The sequence below is a fragment of the Peromyscus leucopus genome, chromosome 8b (genome assembly GCF_004664715.2).
Source record: "Peromyscus leucopus breed LL Stock chromosome 8b, UCI_PerLeu_2.1, whole genome shotgun sequence".
NCBI classification, from domain to species: Eukaryota; Metazoa; Chordata; class Mammalia; order Rodentia; family Cricetidae; genus Peromyscus; species Peromyscus leucopus.
In genome coordinates, this window is record NC_051086.1 from 83,846,847 (window position 1) to 83,869,231 (window position 22,385).

The 22,385-nt window shown below is 40.4% G+C and overlaps 1 protein-coding gene and 1 pseudogene across 1 annotated transcript in view; both read right to left on the reverse strand.

The window, feature by feature from the left end:
- The window catches only part of Cep112 (centrosomal protein 112), a 493,364-nt gene extending 475,438 nt beyond the window's left edge, over nucleotides 1-17,926 (reverse strand). Inside the window, exons 1-4 of the mRNA XM_037201522.1 lie at nucleotides 17,819-17,926; nucleotides 9,156-9,269; nucleotides 6,712-6,902; nucleotides 3,920-4,089 (exon numbers count right to left, since the gene is read on the reverse strand). Of these exons, the coding sequence (XP_037057417.1) occupies nucleotides 3,920-4,089; nucleotides 6,712-6,902; nucleotides 9,156-9,255 (461 nt within the window). The 5' untranslated portion in view covers nucleotides 9,256-9,269; nucleotides 17,819-17,926. The remainder of the gene's footprint in view (nucleotides 1-3,919; nucleotides 4,090-6,711; nucleotides 6,903-9,155; nucleotides 9,270-17,818) is intronic.
- A 703-nt stretch (nucleotides 17,927-18,629) lies between these two features.
- On the reverse strand, nucleotides 18,630-20,695 carry LOC114690479 (annotated as a pseudogene).
- Between the last annotated feature and the right edge of the window lie 1,690 nt (nucleotides 20,696-22,385).

Here is a 22,385-nt window from a genome sequence, read left to right on the forward strand (position 1 = left end):
TGTCCTCGCCAGCTCCTTCGGTGTCATGCCTCATAGTGTTACAGGCCCCTCTATAGTGCATGGCCATGTTTCCTCCACCATTTTATAAAAGCCACCCTCCCCTCTACATTCTCTAAGAGTTCAATTTCCAAATTCTTTTGAACTATTACCTCTGCCACAATACACCTACCTTAGAAGGTCTTCGTATATAGTAAATTACTATATAGTAGTGACTAATAATCTTCACTAAAGCGCACATGTAACTCAATGAACATGACTTACGAAATTTCTAACATGCTCACATCTGCTATGAGGAACTGAAAATAAATTGCAAATGAAAAATAATATTCCTACCTGTGAAATTCCTACCTCGTGAATCTAACAGAAAAGTCAGACAATAAATATTTGCAAATGTGATGATTGCAACTGAGAAACAGAATCCTACAGGAAGAGGTGACAGGGTCACCTGAACAGACTTGGATGTCAGACTTTTGTGAGGCTGTGGATCTGGAGGATAGACAGGATTGATGAGAGCCAACAGACAATCAGTTTTTCCCACAGTTTATCATTTAATCAATAACTAATGCCTTCTAATCAAGTAACTATTTTTCATTAAAAGTCATTTGATTATAGATATCGGTGATTGTTAATTTTCATTAACAATGATTTGAAATCACACAGGAGATACACTTCTGGGCATATGTTTATGAATATTTCCAGAGAGGCTTATCTGGCGAAGAAAGAGCCGCCTGAATGTGGGCAGGACATCCCAGGTGCTGGAGTGCTGAGCTGGCTGAGTACAAAGGGAAAGGTGGGAAGTCAGATGGGTACCAGCATTCCTCTTCCTCCGCTCCCTGACTGCAGACACAAAGTGACCAGGCACCTATGTTCCTGCTACCCTGCCTGCCTTCCCTGATGAACTCTATCCCTTCACACTGGGAGCTAAAACAAGCCCCTCCCTCCTTAAATTGCTTTTCTCAAATATTTTGTCCCAGCAATGAAAAAAAAAAAGAGAGCTAATACAGTGAATAAGACAAATTTTGTTTTTGTTTTTGTTTTTGTTTTCGAGACAGGGCTTCTCTGTGTAGTTTTGGAGCCTGTCCTGGATCTCACTCTGTAGCCCAGGCTGGCCTCGAACTCACAGAGATCCTGGCTCTGCCTCCCCCGTGCTAGGATTAAAGGCGTGCGCCACCACTGCCTTGCTGACAAATTATTTTTAATGTGTGGATTTTATTATTTTTTCATTTTCCAGTAAAGTGACTGGGTGACAAGTAAATATTATTCCCACTGGGGCTGAGAGACAGTTCAGCAGTTTCAAGTTCTTGCTGCTCTTCCAGGGCACTCTCATTTGGATCCCAGAACCTAAGTTGAGAGGCTCACAACTACTTGTAACTCCAGCTCCAAGAAATCATCTCCCTCTTCTGGATTCCATGGGCAACCCCATACACATCATACATTCAACACGGACATACATATACAGACATAAATAAAAATAAAAATAGATCTGTTTTAAAAAAGAATATTTTCCTCAAAATTTATCTTGTGGTCCAGAGAAGAAAATGTCCATTCACCTGGACTCCTGTTAATGTCATGTATTTCCTATCCTAATATGCACACTTTAATCTTCACACGTATTTGCAAAATCACACATGACTAGTGCATCAAAACTATCTGTGCACTTCTCCCATGTAAAACATGTTATAAATCACATCTGGAGGGCTTAAGCAGGCAACAGAGAAATGATTATGCTTCCAAATTCTGCACTTCCTTTCTTGAATTATTTGATCCCTCTACATACATCCTTCTTCTCTGCACTTTTGATACAATATGAAAACAGAAAAACACTTTAAGGACTATTCAAAGAAAAAAGTTCCATGCTCACTAATATATACAAATAATGTGAAATTCATTAACTGTTGTGGGATAATGCTCTTGTACACTGTAAAGATTTGTCAGTCGAATTGATTTAATAAAATGCTGATTGGCCAGTGGCCAGGCAGAAAGTATAGGGAGGGTAACCAGACTAGGAGAATTCTGGGAAGATGAAGGGTGGAGTCAGGAGTCACCAGTCAGACATAGAGAAAGCAAGATGAGAATGCTGCACTGTGAAAAGGTACCAAGTCACCTGGCTAAACACAGATAAGAATTATAGGTTAATTTAAGTATAACAGCTAATTAGCAATAAGCCTGAGCTACTAGCTGAGCATTTATAAGTAATACTAAGCCTCGGAGTCAATTATTTAAGAAGTGGCTGCTGGGTATTTGGGAATAGGCAGGCAGGAAAGAAACTTCCACCTATAGCTAACAGCATACTACAGTAACAGAGCAACCTACTCTAACTATCTCTAATCTATGACCCCATGGCTATCTTACAAAAAGATTACCAGGTTTTCAGATTTTTAGCAAGTGCAAGAAAACTGATAGCTAACTTTGACAAATCCTTCAAAAACACTGTTGGAGACACCACTGTGCAAGTGAAGCAAAACAAATCTGCTCATGTCACTGACTCTGTCTAAAAAGATTTACTATTTTCAACCCATGGTCAAGGGCCAAGACAGACTTGTAACTAGTTCACCTTCATGCCACAAACTCCAGGTTCATTTCACCATTATACTTAGAAAGGAGCCCAAATTTTAGTTGAATTCTTCTTTAAAGAGAAGGTTCATATAAGCCAGGCTGGCCTCAAACTTGCTACATAGCTGATGATGACCTTGAACTTTCTGACCCCCTTGTCTCCACATCCATAGTCTGGAGGCAAGAGGGTCAGAAAGTTATTTTATATAATATGTAATGTAATCTTATTTTAATTCTCTATGGACGCAAAAAAAAGCACTAACACCATCTAATACAACTCACCCATTCACTTTTTACTTCTCTACATATGTATGTCCTTAACGCTATCATATCTCCCTTCACTTTTTTCTCCATTCTACTTTGTTTCCTCTTTCTAATAAAATTATCTCATGGACTCTTTGATTTGTATTCACTGTTGTTCCCCATCATGATATCTCAAGTCTGAAAGACACTCAACCAGACTACATCTACAATGGATGCATTTCCAGTTACCAACATTTCCACATTTAATAAGAATAGACCAAAGAAACTATAGTGGACAGAAAGACTACTTTGTTAATAGAAACAAATTCATAAAATTAAAATTCCCAAGAGAATGGCCAGAGTGAAATATGAAGTGTGGTGCATTTCAAACGACACTACCCAATATTTTAACACTTAAAGAAACTTCCAATGTCAACAGGAAATATCAAAATTTAATGAAAACCAAAATTTAAATCTCTCCCTCTTAAAGGACAAAAATTATACTGCAACAATAACAACCTTTTGGTACATTTTTATAACTTAGCAGTTTATTTTATTTGTACTAAAATCCTATATAGGCTTAACCTTCTACTAAAAAGGCAATTGAATGGGTCAAATTTATATTCTTATTTCATTAAATGAAAATAGTGAGCACCAGTCAGTAAGGTGGGGAAAGAGATATTCAAGCAGAAGATGCAACATGGATATTCAGAGTATTACATTTTGTTGAAGTCACTGGCAATGTTCTTAACATTGTCATAAAGGGAAAAAATGTAGTTGTGTTAGTTACGATTCTTAGCTACACTTTCCAAACAATTAAATACACACACACACACACACACACACACACACACACACAGAGAGAGAGAGAGAGAGAGAGAGAGAGAGAGAGATAACAGATACTCATAAAATGACTTAAAAAAATATAACATAGTCTTACTTAAATATGTAGTAAATTCTTAAAACCTGTTATTTTTATCTGCCTAACATCTGTTCACAGCCTCCAACATTAGCAAAAATATAATGTAAACCAAAACCTTATTATTAAAAAGAAAAGGCTTCAATATATGAGCCAGTTGCAAAAACACAGTAAAGTTTTAAATATTTAAACTTTATGGCATACCTGTGGACATCACTTGCCGACAGCATCGTGTTCTCTTCTCCAGAAGAAAACTGCCATGATTCATTTAATCTGTGTTCACCTGTCTCCAGCTCACCCATTACCCAGTCAGGTAACTTCTCTGGGCTTGAACTTTTTGGTTGTGCTGGATTTGGTTCATCAAAATAGATGGACTGGTTTTTAAAAATCAGAGAAATCATTCTTACAAAATGTACTACTATAAAGAAAACACTTAAAATTTCCATCAATTTTAAGTTTAACAAAAGTTTTTCAAGTATCTAATTAAAGTTCAATTACAGGCAAATAAATGAAATGTATCATTGAATACATAATAAATTATGAGATATTAAAATAATAAGACACCCAATACATTTACATTCAGTTACGTTCTACACAAGAAACCTAATGAACAGCGAAATTACATGATAGATCAATCTGAGAACAATTACTTATATTAGGAAGTGATATTAGTATTATAGCAGTGGTTCTCAACCTTCCTAATGCTATGGCCCTTTAGTACAGTTCCTCATGCTGTGATGACCTCCAACCATAAAATTATTTTCGCTGCTACTTCATAACTGTAATTTTGCTACTGTTTTGAATCATAATATAAATTTGGGGGGGGAGCTTTGTCAAATGGGTTGTGACCCACAGTTTGAGAACCACTGCTTTATAGTTGAATGGAAAACTTTTTAAATTATGTCCTACTCTATTTCTTCCTGTAACTATAAATTAGTTTACACACATAGGCACACTATACACAAAATCAGTATTTGGAGTAACCACAATTAAAACGTGCCAGAAATTAAAGCTAAAAGTAACAATCCCTCAATGCGGTGGGAACTCCAAAGTCAGAGACATGGGATTTGGTTCCAACCATACTGTTCTTTCCCTGGGAGGCCAAGACAAAGCTCCAGGCCTTCTTAGTATCATTTGTCAAATAAAGTCCTTCCCTACAACTTTATGAAATCGACTGTGAATGGAAAAATGTGACAGAATATATTAATATCCCAACATCTACTGTTCTTCAGAAAACAGTCCATTTTAGACACTGAGATGACATTAACATATTAGTTTCAAGCCCTGTGCATGATAAGGTTTCTGGAGAAAACTCTACTTGTGCACCAATTACCTAAGTCTACACAGAAATCCTCAAGGGGCTACTCCTCAGGAAATAGTCACACATGACCCCGTATATTAAATCGGAAATGCAGGATGATTTCTTTTTAAATGAGATATGGTTGTCTTGCTTATGCTCTGCTTCTCTTCCCATGGTTTGAGTTACCTGCAGTCAACCATGGCCTGACATATTAATGGAAAATTCTACAAATAAGCCTTAAATTAGGTGCTGTTGTAAGTTGTAATAAACTCTCATAAACTCTGTTCCACTATCTCCAGCGAGATCTGTTTGCACAGTATACTCTGTTGTGCTGACTGGTTCTACGTCTACTTGATACAAGCTAGAGTTATTTGGGAAGAGGGAACCTCAATTGACACTGGCCCATGGGCAAGTCTGGAGGGCACTTTCTTGACTGATGATTGATGTGGAAGGTGCCAGCTAACTGTAGGCAGTACCAACCCTAGGTTGGTGGGCCTGTGTACTATAAGAAAGCAGGCTGAACAGGCCAGGAGGAGCAAGCCAGTAAGCAGCACCCCTCCATAGCATCTGTTTCAATTCTGCTTTCAAGTTCCTGTCTTAAGTTACTGCCCTAATTTTCTTCATTGATGGACTGTGACAAGAAAGTGTAAGCCAAAATAAACCCTTTCCTCCCCAAGTTGCTTTAGTCATATTTTATCACAGCAATAGAAACCTTGACTAAAGCAACTACCTATTCATAGTCATTTAGTAGCTGTCTTAGATGTCTCAGTATAATACAAACAATTCCATGTAGTTTGCTATTTGGGGAATCTCGTGGAGCTGGGAGGATAAAAGCTTCACAGATAATAGGGAGATTGAAGTACTCATTCTAATATCTAATCAAATACACAAAGTCAACTAACTACTTTCCCCAATACTGCTGATCTTGGCATAAGCAAAATGTATGGTATTCCTTTTACAATGGATAATAGCATTAAAAGTTTTTGTGCTCTGCCACCAACAAAAGGAATTATCCTTTGGTGTGCAGCATTCCATGCCACTATATTTTGATTAGTAAATTGTCTAAAATGTAGAGAAATCCTATATTTTGTAATAATTCTGACATTCACACACACACACACACACACACACACACACACACACACACACACACACACACAAAACAACAGTTAGCTGTCCAGTTAGATATCATACTCATAACCCACACAAACCAAGAAGCAAATTTATGTTTACAAGAAGCAAGATGGGGACAATTCATCCACTAGCCATAAAATAACTGCCTCATAACAAAGCTGATAATAATTAAATCAATTATAGAGAACCACTTTTAAATTCTAACTTATTATTATCGGCAGACTAGAAAGGGACTTCTAAGAGCCATTAAAATGATAATGTTAAATAATATATAATGAAAGGATTCATAAACTATAATTTACTAAAATACTTAATATATTAAGAGTCAAATTTGAAAATTAGTAAGTAATTAAGGTCAGTTTTAAAATTCATTTTTATATAAGTAAATAAAATATAACAAAAGAATGTTTTCTATTGAAAGTGAGAAAAAATGAATGAGAAGTTTTAAATTATGTACTATTTAGCACATATAACTCAATATTATTTCCCTTCCTAAAGGGATGATATATCACACTCACTTTAAAAGGAATGAAACTACTATGCCATGGTCGGCGGTACCTACCATATATGATGGTAATGTTTTTAGCATTCCTGGCTCAGGACGGTGTGTAAAAGGGCCTTCAAGTACTCCTCGCCTAAGCATATGCAGTAACAGCTTTGCGTACAGGTTCCGATTCTTCCTACCCATGAGTCCTGCACCTGTTCCTGAGGGCTCACACAGCTTTCTGATCCAAAGAGCACACCGCTGCCGTTCTGTAAGTACATAAGAACTATGTGAAACCTGATGTCAATGATAAAACATTAAATTATAAAGGTCTATCTAAGTACCTACTATAATCTAGAACAGGGGTCAGCCAACTTCTGTAAAAAACCCAACTGTCAATACTTCAAGCTTTCCGAGACATGTGATTACTGGCATAACTTACTCTAGCTCACCATCTTATCAAGAAAGTATTAATGAACCACATGCAAGCAAATGGTATGGCAACATTCAATAAAACTTTACAACAACAAAACATAGTTATGAGCTGGAAAAAAGACTGTACACTCCCAGTCTAGAGTTTAATTTATTAGTTAGCTGCAGTTAGGCAACACAAATATAAATAAATATTTTCATAAAAATAAGATTCCTGGAATCTTTGGAAGTTAATAAAAATAAAATTTGTGAATACTATTAAACATATTTTAGATAAAATTTTGCATCAATAAAATAACTTTAGACATCCTGGAAAGGCTGTCCCTAACTCCTAACTATATAAACACAGAAAGCTAAAGTGCCATGTCTGGCTACCAAGCAGTACATATTCACTCTAAAATTAAATCCAAACATTTTATCTATTAAAGCCAATAATTCCAAGGGATTTGTAGCTGATTTAAGGTTTTCTTTTACTATCTCTAAAGTAATTGAGTGAATAATTTCATGAAATAATTATCCTTTTTAAAAAAATCTACCTAAAAATGCAGCACATTTAATCCATATATAATGACCCATTGAGTGTATTATCTTGCTGTGACACAGGATTTTTTAACTCTCACGAATACTACTCTGATATTTTTATCAGTCTAACTCAATTTGTGGATTACATATATTATACAAATCACTAATCTCTTGGCTTATAAAGGTCATATTCATTTATTGTTTTGCCTACAAAAAAAATCACTAAGTCTGGATTTACCACTTTGTAATCTCACTAACAGGCATGAGAGGTGGCATCTAAAAAATGTGTGTTTTCACTCTGAAAATTATATGATCACCAAACAAACTTTATAAATATCCAGTGTACTTTATACAAACAGAAAATACAGAAGTGGAATTGATCAGCTTGAGCACATAGTTGAAAATATATTATCTTCGTGTCTTCTAGCAAACTGACATCGACATTATATTCAATGCACACACTTTGGTACAACTTGATTAATGAAGAGCTTAAATTATCTACTAAATTATCTACTTAAAATGATAGAAAATCTCACTGAAGCTTTAGCTGTAAGACTAGATTTCTTAAATGGTATGAGTTCCTACATGTTCATTATGAAGCAGTAAAAGAGGGCCATGAATGTTCCACATAGACAATGTATATAAGCCTAAGGTTATATTTAAGCAATTCTAAATACCTCAAATCTATTTTTAAAAGAAGACAAAATATGAGAAGAGTTTGATTTGAGATACATTTATAATGGGAAATTCTCTTTTTTTACTTTTTTAAAACTTTTTATTGAAAAATATTTTATTCATTTTACATACCAATCACAGATTCCCCCCTCTCTTCCCTCCTCCTGCTCCCCCCAGTGCTTCTGCCCCACCCCCACCCCCTATTCCCTCCTCCAAAAAGGTAAGGCCTCCCATGGGGAGTCTGCAGAGCCTGGTACATTCAGTTGAGGCAGGTCCAAGCCTCTCCCCCTGCATCATGGCTGTGCAAGGTGTCCCACCATAATTAATGGGCTCTAAATAGCCAGCTCATGCACCAGGGATGGACCCTGATTCTACTGCCACAGAAGAATCTCAAATGGCCGAACGACATTTAAGGAATTGCTCGACATCCTTAGTCATCATGGAAATGCAAATCAAAGTGACTCTGAGATACCATCTTATACCTGTCAGAATGGCTAAAATCAAAAACCCTAGTGACAGCTTATGTTGGAGAGGATGTGGAGCAAGGGGAACACTCCTCCACTGTTGGTGGGAGTGCAAACCTGCACAGCCACTTTGGAAATCAGTATGGCAGTTTCTCAGAAACAAGTTCTTAAGTGGCATCTTCCAGGTACTTTGTCATCACAATAATAAAACAATATATATTAATAGCTAATATAAATGTTTTGATTAAATATTTTTAATTTTAAGGATCTAATTTCAGCTAGATATGGTAGCACATGCCTATAATCCAAGTACTAAAGCAGTATGTTGGAGGCTATCCTGGGCTGCATAGTGAACACCAGTCCAGCCAGGGCTACATAACAAGAATATCTCAAAACCAAGAAAGCGGCTAATTTCAAACCCAATCTTACCTGACCTGTGGGGTAATTTTAGAACAAAGGGCTTCATATCTACCACAAAGTGATCAAATTCTGCATCCAGCTTCTCCCATTTTTCTTCTTCACTTTCCATTTCCACAATCCTTTCTGTGAAAAAGAGTTAAAATTAAGCATCAAATACCTGTATAAGGAAAGCTATGAAACCATGATAAAACACATTAAAGAAAACTTGTCAATTAAATACCAATCCTCCTTAATTGACTGCTAGACTCAGTGAAATTCCAACCAAAACTCAGACAAGCTAATTCTAAAATTTATATGAGAAGGTAAAATAATCAGAATAGTAGAACAATTTTGAAGAAGCTTGAAGTTGGAAGGCTCACATCACGCTAGTTTAAGATGTACTAGAGTCGTCAAGACATTATGGTACTGCCTAGAGAACAAATAGACAGGAAAACAGAACAGAAGCACAACATGGACCAATAGAAATATAGAACCCTGATTTCCAACAAAGGCATAGTCAAAGAGAAACGACAATTTTTATAACAAATAATGCTTAACAGTAATGTTATACTATGTATGTAAATTAAGTCCAAATGAATAGTGGACCTACGGGTAAACTGTAAAAACTGAAAATAAAGGAAAAGATCTCCATAACTTTATTAAGAAAAAAAGAATTATCTATGAAATAAAAACCTGATATACAATATTGGACTGTACCCCTCCAAAAAAAAAAAAACTGCAAGCTTTGATCTGCAAAGACTTTATTAAGGGATTGAGATATTAGGGGAAATGCTTGCAAATTCTGAATTCATAAATAACTTATATCAACAGCACATGAGTGGCTGAGGAAGTATGTAGCTCCGTGGTACAGTGTTGTGTGCTGCGAGGCCCTGGATCAACCTCCAGCACAGAAAAATAGTATTAATAAAGAAAATATAAATAACTCTCATCACTTAGCCATACAAATAAAAACCATCCAATAAAAATGACAAAAAATTGATCCCTTTGACAGCAATTAATTGTATATTTTAAAACTGAGTAGACGATGAAAACAAATAAATCGTAAGTATCTGAAATGATGGTTGTACCAACCACCCTGCTGTCACTACAGACTGTTTACATCGTTTTCAATACAGGACTACACCCTCCAAACACGTACAATTCCTACGTGTCAGTTAAAATTATACTTTAAACCATCAATCCCTTCACCAAAGAAGAAATACAAATAATGGCAATTATGCCCATAAAAAGATGCTGAACATTACTAGTCACTAAGGAAATGAAAACCAAAACCATGCTGCAATACCCCAACAACACATGAGAACAGCCAAAGTTAAGCCAAGAAATGCGAAGTGCTGGTGAGGGTGGAGAACACAGCAACTCTCGTGTTGCTGGCCAGAATGTGAAATGACATGGACATTCTGGAAAGTTTGGCAGTGTCTTTCAAAGCTAAACATGCATTCACCATATGACCAAGAAGTCCCAAATGAAATGCAAAATCTACATCCACACAAAAAGTGCAAATGTGGTACTTAGAGCAACTTTTTAAAAAATCAACAGTGGAAACAGCTCACAAGCTAACATTGCACTCGGCAACAAAGAATGAATATTGATACACAAAACACCATGAGTAAACTACAGTGAAAGAAACCCTTTTCAAAAGCTTATGTGCTAGGTCCACTGATAGGGGGTACCAGAAAAGGAAAAAAAAAATCAGCAGAGAACAGTCAGTGGTTCAGAGACGCCATCAGTCAAGGACATTCTGAATAAAGAGGACATGCACCAGAAAACTACCAGGGGTAATTATCTGTTCAGCACATGAACTGTAGAAGAGATTGTGAAGTCTGTACATGTATAAGAATTCACTCAATTATATATCAAAATCCTAAATGTCCTTTAATTCCCCCTAAACTTTTTAAAATATTAATTCCTCATATATACTGAATATATAATTGGAGTAAAACTGACAAAACCAGAAACAAACTATCTTATGTTAAAATATATCCAGGAGGTAGCTAGATGGCTCAGTTGCTAAAGAGTTTACTGCTTAAGCATGGGAACCTGAGTTCGGATCCCCAACACTCATAAAAAATCCAGGCATGGTCACATGTGTTTGTAATCCTATTGCAGTGGAGGAAGAGACAGGTGGGTCCCAGGTGAAAGACCCTGTCTCAAAGGATAAGGTGGAAGGAAGTGGACATCTGCTCTACACTACACACACACACACACACACACACACACACACACACACACACACACACACACACACACCTCCAACCCTTACCTGTAGCACAAGCATGTAATGCCATTAATCAGAATGCTCAATTCCTACTTGGGTTACAGCATGATCTTGAGGCAAGCTTGGACAATTCATACAGACTTTGCTCCAAATAACAAGTAAAATAGAGGCAGCTGTGGTTTAGTAAGTGGTACAGTACTTGTCAAGCATGTCTGAGGCCTAGGTTCAATCTACAGAACCTCAAATTTTAATTTTATATATGTTAATGTGTGTGTGTGTGTGTGTGTGTGTGTGTGTGTGTGTGTACATCCAGCTCAAAGCCCAAAACTGAAGGAAAAGAAAAAAAGAGAAAGAATATATCCATAATCAATATGTCCATTTAGTCTGTGAACTACCATATACTTACATAATATATAATGCCCAATTTGTCACATATTTACAAACTATGGATTGGGGGGAACTCTGCTCTGCCTTAAAAGCTGTCTTGTTCCACAGCTTAACCTTACCCTTGCAAAACAAGTTTCCAGCATTTACAGTTTCTCACCAGCAACTTGTACAACCACCTGTCCTGTCTGAGTAAGCTACCCTACCTTTCATCGATTCCCGTCACTTCCCTCACAGCCATGAGAGGGAGCTATGGCCTCACTTTTGCACATAGGTGCATGTTCTTTCAATCTTTCATTTCCTCCACCCAATTCAGCCTAGGAGGGCAAAGACTGGCTAAGATCCTCCATGCTGCTTCCCAACTTCTGCTCCTCTCACAATCACCCTCTGTGGGGCCGCCAATCGCCTGGCTACACAACTTGCTTTCCATTCCCTTTAGGAACACCTCTACCTGACAGTAGCACCATCTCCTCAGATGCTCACCTGCATCTCTCTCCTCCCTCCCTCCCTCCACCTCCCAGCCCACCTCCTCTTCTCTTGGAGCTCTTCTTTCCACTTGGCAATACTGCAGACCCCACTGATTCCGTAACCAAGGAGCGAGTCAGGAAAGAGGGTACTGCGTTGGAGTTAGATGGCTCTTTGAGGAGTTTACTTTTGATCAGTCCACAAAGCAATGCTTAGAACTTAACATACATCTTTTTTGTTTTGTTTTGTTTTGTTTTGTTTTGTTTTTCGAGACAGGGTATCTCTGTGTAGCTTTGCGCCTTTCCTGGAGCTCACTTGGTACCCCAGGCTGGCCTCAAACTCACAGAGATCCGCCTGGCTCTGCCTCCCGAGTGCTGGGATTAAAGGTGTGCGCCACCAACACCCGGCAACATACATCTTAAAGCCCCTTAACCAACTGCAACTCTTCTCTCAATTTAAGAAAAAAAAACTTAGTTCACGATAAATAGATGGATGGTACCAGCCCTATTAAAGTGGTACTCCTCCCGCCTCTCCACCCACCTCTGAAAGGATACATCCTTACCTTGCCTCTATTCCTACATCCCAAGCATCCTCCTATTGTTTATCAATCATCAGTTACATACCTCCTCCCCCCCTTTTTTTTTTTTTTTTTTTTTTTTTTTGGTTTTTCGAGACAGGGTTTCTCTGTAGCTTTGGAGCCTGTCCTGGACTAGCTCTGTAGACCAGGCTGGCCTCGAACTCACAGAGATCCGCCTGCCTCTGCCTCCCAAGTGCTGGGATTAAAGGCGTGCGCCACCACCGCCCAGCTTTATTTCAAATTCTCCATCTCCCCTGGCTCCTTCCCCTCCTGTCACCACTCATTCTCACCTTCCATTCACCCGTCTTCTTTTATTTTACTTCTCCAGCTTCATCCCCCATGGGAATCACCTATTCCACTCTGTCACCTACTGAACTTTTTCCGAGTCCCCCTGTGATCGATCCACTAGTTGTTAAATCCAAACAGCTATCTTCTGTCTTCAGGGTACTCACGGCACCTTACCCTCCTTACATCTCGCTACTCCTAGAAATGTCTCTTTGACGTCAATAACTGCCTCCTGCCCTGCTGCCCCCCCAGGTCATTTCTTCTCAGTCTCTCAATGGCTCATTTCTCCAGCCACCATTAAGTCCAGATTCTACAATGCTCTTTCCTTGGTCTTCTTTTGATCTGACTTTTCACCTTCTCTCTGGGCAATCACAATCAGTACTGGTAGTTTCCTCATGCCATTTACCTTAAATTGTATTGCTAACTCTACCCTCTCCTTGCAGTTCCAAACTCGTATTTACAACAGCTTCCTGGACCTACTCTGGAACATTACAAAGGTACGTATGTCCCAAAGAAAACTCTTTACAATTGTCCCATATGCTTAGTGGTGTTGTCATCTAGTTTATCTTCCTTACTAGACATTTCAAGATTTCCATTGTCTAAGTTCTCCACAAAGCACCCAGGGACAGACACACAGAAGTCCCAGCTTCTCCACTCTCCCTGCACTCTAGCAGACAAGCCCTGCACACCACCATCTTCTACCACCACAATGACCCCATGACCTGCCCTCCAACGAGCCTTGTCTCTACCTGAGGAAAAAGTGAAGCTTATCTTAACTACTTCAAAATCTCTCTACTGCCGACTACAGGACACTTTCCAAACCCTACGTTAGCCGGGCAAGTGCCTTCCCATTTAGGCCTATGTTACCAGCTACTCTTTGCCTAACTACACAAACCCACCAATGGCCATTTTAATTTCCCCATTGTCACGATGAACTTCTCGCCATACACTCCAAGCCCTTACCTAATTCTGCTCCCAACGCACAGGTCTTTACAGACCCGAGGACAGATAATATGCAGCTCAGGTGTCACTGCTGAGTACAGCTAGTCCTACTTACCCTAGGCTAATTGATGCTCTCTTCCTGCTGCGAACTGCTCCATCTGTGTCACTGCATTTACCAGACATTTGTAAATTTACATACTTCCTACATCTGGGAGAGGCTCTTGGAAAGCAGGGGTCGCAACTTACACCTTAGTAAGCACCTCACATATTATCAAGTACATGTTAGGAGCGAGAGAACTGATCACTGAATAAACAGATTAATGTTCAACTTCTGCATGACTAATCGCTTTTTTGACAATGCTTTGGCGAGAGGGAGTACAAGTTTCTGTGTGTGTGTGTGTGTGTGTGTGTGTGTGTGTGTGTGTGTGTGTGTGTACTCCCATGTGGAGTTTTTGCATATCTTCCTTGATTGCTATCCACATTAACTTTAGGCCCTCTCACTAAACCTGGAGCTCATCAATTCAGCTAGGCTATCTGGCCAATGAGAACCAGGGATCTATCTGTCTCTAGGGTTACAGATGCCAACCACCACATTCAGCTTTTATTTGAGTGTTGGGGATCCAAACTCGGGTCCTCATCCTTCAACAGTGGACACTTTATGGACAGAGCCATATCCCCAGCCCCAAACTACTGGTTTCTAATGTTTCTACTCTGAACACCAGATAGGTCTTACAGAACAGGTATATCACATGCTCCTAAGCTCCTACTTCCATTTGTCAAAAATGGCCATCCCACTCTCTGTGTTCCAGAGGAAGGAATGTGTTTTCAATTTTAAGACACAGTTAAAACAAACTTCATTCAGGGTTGGGGAGGTAGCGCTGTGGCAGAGAAGTTGTCTGGTATATGGGGGGGGGGCTCTGATCTCAATCCTCCACACTGCATAAATAATTAACTAATCATGTAACTTGGTTTAAATTAATTTAATAACTAGTTGATTAGTCCAGGGGGGGCTATTTCATTTATTTTGTTTTAAATTCCTACAATACATTTGGTACTTGGTGAAAGTACACTATGATAGCATACTGGATAGTAGATAATAAAGTTGAAAACATCTATTCAAATGGATAAATAAACCAACGAAAATTCCTAGGCCCAAAACTTTAAGCACAGCTCTTCCCTAAATGTACTTCTAGGCTTACACATCATGCCCTGTACTCAAAATTTTGCCTAAGCCTGTCGTTTGCTGTGGCCAAAGCAAAAAGGTTCCTCATAATCACTAATTCTCAATAAATCCTTTGACATTTGTGGAAATGTTAGTGTTTGATATTAGAGAAGACTAAAATTCAGCAGTTAAGTGACTCACCAAAATCATATAATTAAGCAAAGCCCAGATTAAAATTCTGAAATCCCTAGCTCTTACATAATCTGACCACTTGGCCGTTACATGTAAGTCAGAAATATCGCCAACTAATAAAAAAAAAAAAAAAAGTAACTTGAATAGTAGAAAGGCAATCTGAATGCTCAGGACATGTAATAATCAAGTCACACTCTAAGGAAAGCAAAAACAGGAGCTGGGTCAGTAAAGTGTTTGCTAAAGAAGCAGGAGGCCCTAGCTCAAATCCCAGGAACCACCAGAGAAGGCAGGTACAAGCAGCGGACGCCTGTAGTTTCAGCACCAGAAAGACAGAGACAGGTGGCTTCCTAGAGCTCACTCTCCAGTCAGCCAAGCCTACTCCCAGCAAGAGACTCTCTCTAAAACAAGTTGGACAGCTCTGGAAGACATCTGAGGTCACGTTGACTCCTAGCCTTCAAACCTGTGTGCACGCACATACCCACGCAAAAATAAAGTCTAAGTGATAATTAGTCAAAGCTAAAACATCTGCTTTCCCTTGCCCCTTATTCATTCTCTAACAACAACAACAACAAAATTAACGCTTCAATTTTTGAAGGAATTCCTGCTACACAAATTTTACTGTGCAAACAACTTATGTCTAGCTGTCAAAAAAGTCTTTATACTATTCATCAGAACTTCAAATTTTAGGTATTAAAACTGAAAAATAAGGGCAGGGCATGGTGGCACACGCCTTTGATCCCATCACTTAGGAGACAAAGGCAGGCTTATCTACAAGTTTGAGACCAGCCTGGTCTACACAATGAGTTCCAGGGCAGCCACGGCTATGTGTAGAGAGACCATGTCTCAAAAAAAGCTTTAACTTTTAAATTAAAAAGAAAGAAAGAAAAGAAAAATACATAACGCTCTCTCTTTGGTTTAGAATTAAATCGCTCATAGCATGTCTTTCACTAATACCAATACAATGTGACTACTACATGTACAACCTACTTCTAAAGTATAAAAAGAGGCTGGTGGCTCTTGTATTTATATTCTGTTGGTATATGGTGTCTTTTATTAAACTCACTAGCCTCACCTTTTATAAAATCTGCTTCTTTGTGGACAGCTATAAAATGCGCTAAGACTTTCTCAAAAGTGTTTGGCGGCCATAGAAGTCAGCAAAGCACACGCAAACCCCCAATATTAACAGCCTTAAAAAAGAGACAACGGACAACCGCTAAGCCAAGAACACACTTCCTATACATAACACGCACCTTGCAAACGCAATATATTCCTGAAAATTGCGTAAAGTGCTTTTTTGTTCCATCAAATCATATTTTAAACATATTGTAGATGCTTTTTTTGCTCCATCAAATCATATTTTAAATGTATTGTGGAGAATAATATAGAAGACTTGAAATGCCAATGAATCAACAAAGTTACCGGGACCCTTTTTTTTTTGGCGGGTTATACATCTGGATATCTTCCCAGATGTGGGTATTAAAATGTATCCCGGAGTGTCCTCCAGTGCACCTAACCAGATAGACAGGATTTCCGCTATCCTTTACCGGCCGGCTGGAAGGTGGGGCTTAGCGGCGTGAATGACCTGAGTGCTGCAGGCCATCGGCTGGACCTGAACACTGCACAAATTACCCTGCTCTCCATTTAGCTGGGGTAAGGGAACGGCCACAGTGAAATGGGGCTTACTGGCATTTCGCTTGCCTTGTCTATCTTACTTTCAGTTATCTCTAAAAAGTAAAGACAAGTCACAAAAATGCCAGCCTACTGATGTTGGGGGAGAGGGCACACGCCCTGTCCTCCCAGCACTCAGGAGGCAGAGGCAGGTGGATCTCTGTGAATTCGACGCCAGCAAGGTCTACACAGCGGGCCTCTGTCTCAAACACAAAACAAAAGGCAGCTGTCATAAGCACTTGTTCACGGGATCTCTACACTGTATGTCTCCCTAAAGGGGCCGCGACTCGGTGCTGGGGACCTTGCAAACCCGAGATCATCGGGACTTTCAGGGAGCCAGGCTGCAGGCGGGTCCTGCTCCTGACTGATGGCGGGGTGGAGGGTGGGGGACGCAGCTGTCCGGCTCTCGGCGGTCACTTCCTCCGCTGCTGTGAGCGGCGCCTGTGTGGCCCACCCAGGCCCGGGGCCGCTCTCCTACCTGCTCCAGGGCACAGATCTCTCCTCACACCCACAAGCCCCTACCTCAGGGCCCGGGGCCACGCCATGCCACCTGACCAAACTTTACTGAGAACTTTCCCCGGCCTTCGCTCGGCTGCTAACCCCGCCGGGGCGCGCGCCACACAGGCCGCAAGCGCGGGTCCCCGGCCTGCGGCGGCGCCCCTCCCCGAGCCAGCCAGCCCGCACGCGCGGGGGCTCCATCCCGCGCAAAATTCCACTCAGAACCTGGGAGCAGGGCGGGAGGGGGATTACTGGCGAGAGAAAAAGGAGAGGGAGAGAACCTGGAGCCCCCACAAGCAAGCCGTCCACTCGGCCGCCGCCGCCCCGCCGCCACTGCCAAACGGTTTCAAATCCTTGCGGGCGGATGGGTCGCTGGCGTCCAGCATAACCGGGGGCGGGACTACCGAGCTCGCCTGTCCCGCCCCCTCGAGCCCCGGCTGGCACTCAACGCGGTTGCCATGGCGACGCGCTGGGCTACGTCTGTCACTGCCTCTCACATCCGAGGGGGCGGGAATTCCGCCCTCCGGGGTGCCGTTGTCATGCAAGGGGCGGAGACCTCCCACTGAGCTATTCCCCCACCCTGAGGGAAGTGGTCACCCCCAAGCCGTTCCGTTGCTGTGGTAACTGTCTAGTCCACTGCGCAGGCGCCGAGCTCGTGTTTTCGCCTCTCTGGTCCTTGGTGCTTTCCAGGCTTAATCTCCTGTGATCCCTGTAGTGTGGACACTGCTGCTTCCGGGCTTCCTACTCCGTAGTTGGTGAACACTTGAGAGACTGAGGAGAAACCAAGAAAAACTCAAAAGCGATGGAACTGCTGGACAATGTTCACTAAAAAGCCTGTTTGTTGTTTGAACAGCCACCACCGTTGAGTAAGTCCAAAGCAGGGAGAATTTACCCTCGTTAGCTCACACTCCAGAGGTGAATTATTCAGGACAAGGAGCAATATATTTTCATCCGTTATGTGGAAGTATCATAAGTCTGAAAACACTAACCCTGAAAGATGCTGAACTGAAATTAAAAGGCTTTCTGTCTACCGCTCTACAGAATCGTACCATCAACCTGGGCGGGGAGGGGGGGGGTTATTTTTGTGCTTCCCAGGAAGTGTCATGGGCCTCAGGGCAGTCTACACTGCTGTGTGGTGGTGTTCTTTGGTCTTTCACGTTTCTGGGACCTCTGAACTATGTGCTGTAAAATACCAACAGAAACAAAATTTAAATTGTAAGAACACTGCCTTAAATTCAGTGTGCCACTGTTTTTTCATCTTTTTCATCACTGTTTTTCATTCAGTTCACAACAGAATTCCTTCAGCAGAATCATTGCGATACACATAGTGTGGTGCCAAAGCTAACATAATCACAGCTTGAAACATCTTTTCAATTTTCCATAAGGAAAAAGAAGAGTCCCTTGTTTGTAATTAGTATTTTCGGCTTCCAGAAGGAGACTCTTCAAGGTGTCTTTCAAATCCACCTCACTGGAGGTAAACACCAACAGTTCTTCATTGTTTCAGAGGCAAATTGTGCTAAAGAAAAGAAGGAATGAAGAATGCTTTCAAGAATATTTGGTTTCCAAGAGCATATTTGAACACACTAACAACTGAAGTATGACCCACAGATCATTTGCACCGAGAATTAGATTGTAAAACCCACATATGCAGAAATGTGACTAGTCAGAGACCATGGAATGTAAGAGGTGGAGCTTACAAAGGACCAAAGGATACGGATTTCCCAGTAGGAATAAGAAATTCAAGAGTCCAGCATGGTGACTATAGGCAAGAACTGTGTATCGAGCTTTTTGAAGGGCAATTTTTAAGTTATATTCATGTAAGGAAACTTAGCAGTGTACCGAGTTAACCTAGTTCAGTGTTGAGTTCTTTGGCCTTCGCCTTTTCTAGCTTGTCAATGCAAGCCATAGATTTTGACCCAGGAACATTGTCACCCCAGTAGTGGTGGATCTCATTGTATCTGTCATTGTAATTGGTCCTGATAGCTTCCACCGGCTTAGCCAGAGTGTTTTTGTCTTCTGAGATAATCTGCATGATGGTAACAGAGGTGCTAGTCTTCCTGTGGACCAGCCATCCCAGCCTGGCCTTCTCTTTGATGATGCAGTAGGGGGTCCCCATCTTGTGACACAAAGCAGGCAGGAAGCCCACCAAGAGCAGAGCAGTGACTTCTTATTGTGTACCGAGGTAGTGACTGTATGGACTCCTACTCAAAGGACAGGTGGTCTCTTCGTGGGGACATCCCGTTCACCAACAGCTTTCTTCTCAGCACGGGCCGCAGCCTTAGCTTCTTCTGCTTTGTCTATGCCCTGCACTGTTGGGCAAGCTTAAGCAAATGGTGACTGTGTGGTGGTTCAGGGTGTGGGTGAACAGGTTAATCACAGGAGGGACTTTGGGCTGCTTATAAATGATAGTTCTTTGCTGTTGTAGCTGGATGGAACAGGGCCATTTGACAATGTGGGTGATGTAGATGAATTTCTAAACAGTCTTATTAAATAAGAAATACAGAGCCAAATACAGAGGTAATAGCCGAAGAGATCAGAGTGAATAGCCACAACTAGCCTTAGCTTACCACCACGCAGTAACTTCTACAGAGAGAGCTTCTTCTTGTCTAAACTGTGCTTTTATTGCCTTCCTGTTCTGCCTTCTCATTGGCTCTAAGCCCAGCCACATCACTTCCTTGTCACTGCCTGTCTATACAGACCTCCAGGTCTCTACTGGAATTAAAGGCATGTGTCACTATGCTTGGCTGTGTCCTTGACCACACAGAGACTCTGCCTGCCATGTGATCAGATTAAGGGCGTATGCTACCACCGCCTGACTTCTGTTTATGACTATGACCTCTGATCTCCACGCAAACTTTATTAACATACAAATAAAATATCACATTTCAGCACAAATGAAATATCACCACAAGGTGAGGTCTCTTTTGGGTTGGGTGTCTTGTCCAATGCTGAAGTTCTTGGGCCTTTTTTCATAGAAGTCACAACTTTTTTGGCCTCCTGCTTCTTCATGGTGGAGGGACAGTGGCTATCTTCTTCCCCTTGGCCATTTTTACTTTGGGCATCATCTTTGGCCGGAGGAGAGAGTGTATATAGTATTCTTGAAAATTCCATTCAAGGTATATTGCTGTAAAGTTCTCCTTGTAAAATGGAAAAGTACATGAAATAATGTATATTGTTAACTTGCTCAAGTTAACCAGTCCATGTTGCATGCATATTTCAAAGCATTGTGTGGTGCCAATAAATGCATATCATTTTTAGACTATAAAAAAATATACAGGCTGCAGAGATAATCTAGTGGCTAACTGAGTGCTTGCTTGTACATGAGGACAAGAGTTCAGATCCCCTAACAGGTGGGTATGGTTCCCACCTATAATTCCAGCACTCAGAAGGCAGAAACCACATAGCAAAATGACTATGTATAGATGAGCTCTGGGTTCAAATGAGACAACGTGGAGAGTGACCAAAAAGGATTTCCGACATCAGCCTCAGGCACACGCAAACACACACACATACACACACATGCAGTCACTTCACATACACATATTTTCAAAGGAGGCAAGAAGAAAAATGTAATCCAGTAAAGTTCAGAGGAAATGAGGGAAGGAATTTTACTCCCTTAATATCTACCCTCAAATCTCTCCAAAAATAACTCTTGGAAAATATTAATGTAGACCAGAATTATAATAGCACATTTTTCTTCAATGTGAATTTGTCTAGTCATTTGAAGGACCATGAGTAATAAACACACTGAAAAATACATGGCACAAAAACAAATGTTACTGACTCTGAATCACTGCAGTGCAGTAGATTACCAATTATTTCCATTGTTTATCAAAAATAATCAAGACAGACATAAACAGAAATGGAGTTTTATTCACTAAGCTAAGAATTTTCAATTGCATATTTTTTTCAGATTTTGTATCCATGTTATTGTAGGTAAATTAGAAAGTACTGAGATCTTAAAAGAAGAAAATTAGTATAGTTTTACCATTAAAAATTAACCAGGATTGGGGCTGGGACAGTGGTGGCACACACCAGCCTGGTCTACAAAACAAGTTCCAGGATGGCCAGGGCTACATATAGAAATCCTGTCTTGAAAAGCCAAAAAAAAAAAAAGTAAACAGGATTTTAAATGGGGCCTTATTATCTGACCATATGGCTATAACATAATTTGCTTAATTTTCTCCTATAGTTACTAATTCTGGTTCTCACAACATTTCTGTAATAAAAGGCTTTGTTGAAGTCTCAGTTACCCAGTTACCCAGTTACCTCCATATGAGAGATTTATTTCATGTATGTGTAGGTACACATATGTATATGTTTGTGTGCCAGAAGTCAATGACAGGTACCCTCCTCACCTGAGTTTTTGAGACAGTCTCTCGCTGAATCTGGAGCCTGTAGATTTGATGAGATTGTCAGCCAGCCCCAGGGTGCTGTCTACTCCTGCCCACCCCCACCACCCCCAGTACCAGGGTTATAAGCTCCTGCACCTGGCTTTTCTGTGGATAGTGGGGATCGAACTCCAGTCCTTGTGTTTTCAGGGCATGCACTGTATTGACTTAGCCATTTTTCCAGCCTATATAAGAGATTTTCAGTGGACATAAGAAATCATTAAGGCATTTCCCCCAAATTACTCCAGACTTACTTTGCAAATCTGTAAGGCACACAGCAATCTAGGAGACGGTCAGAGTCACATCAACAGCTTTTTGGATCTGTGCAATTTGTATCTTTTAAAAAAAGTATGACTTTTTAATTTGCATTTCTACTCTTTGAAAATGTTAATGCTTCTTATTAGCCCCTTTTAGTCTTCCATGGTAGACTCTCTTTTGCTCTTTGCTCATTTTTGAG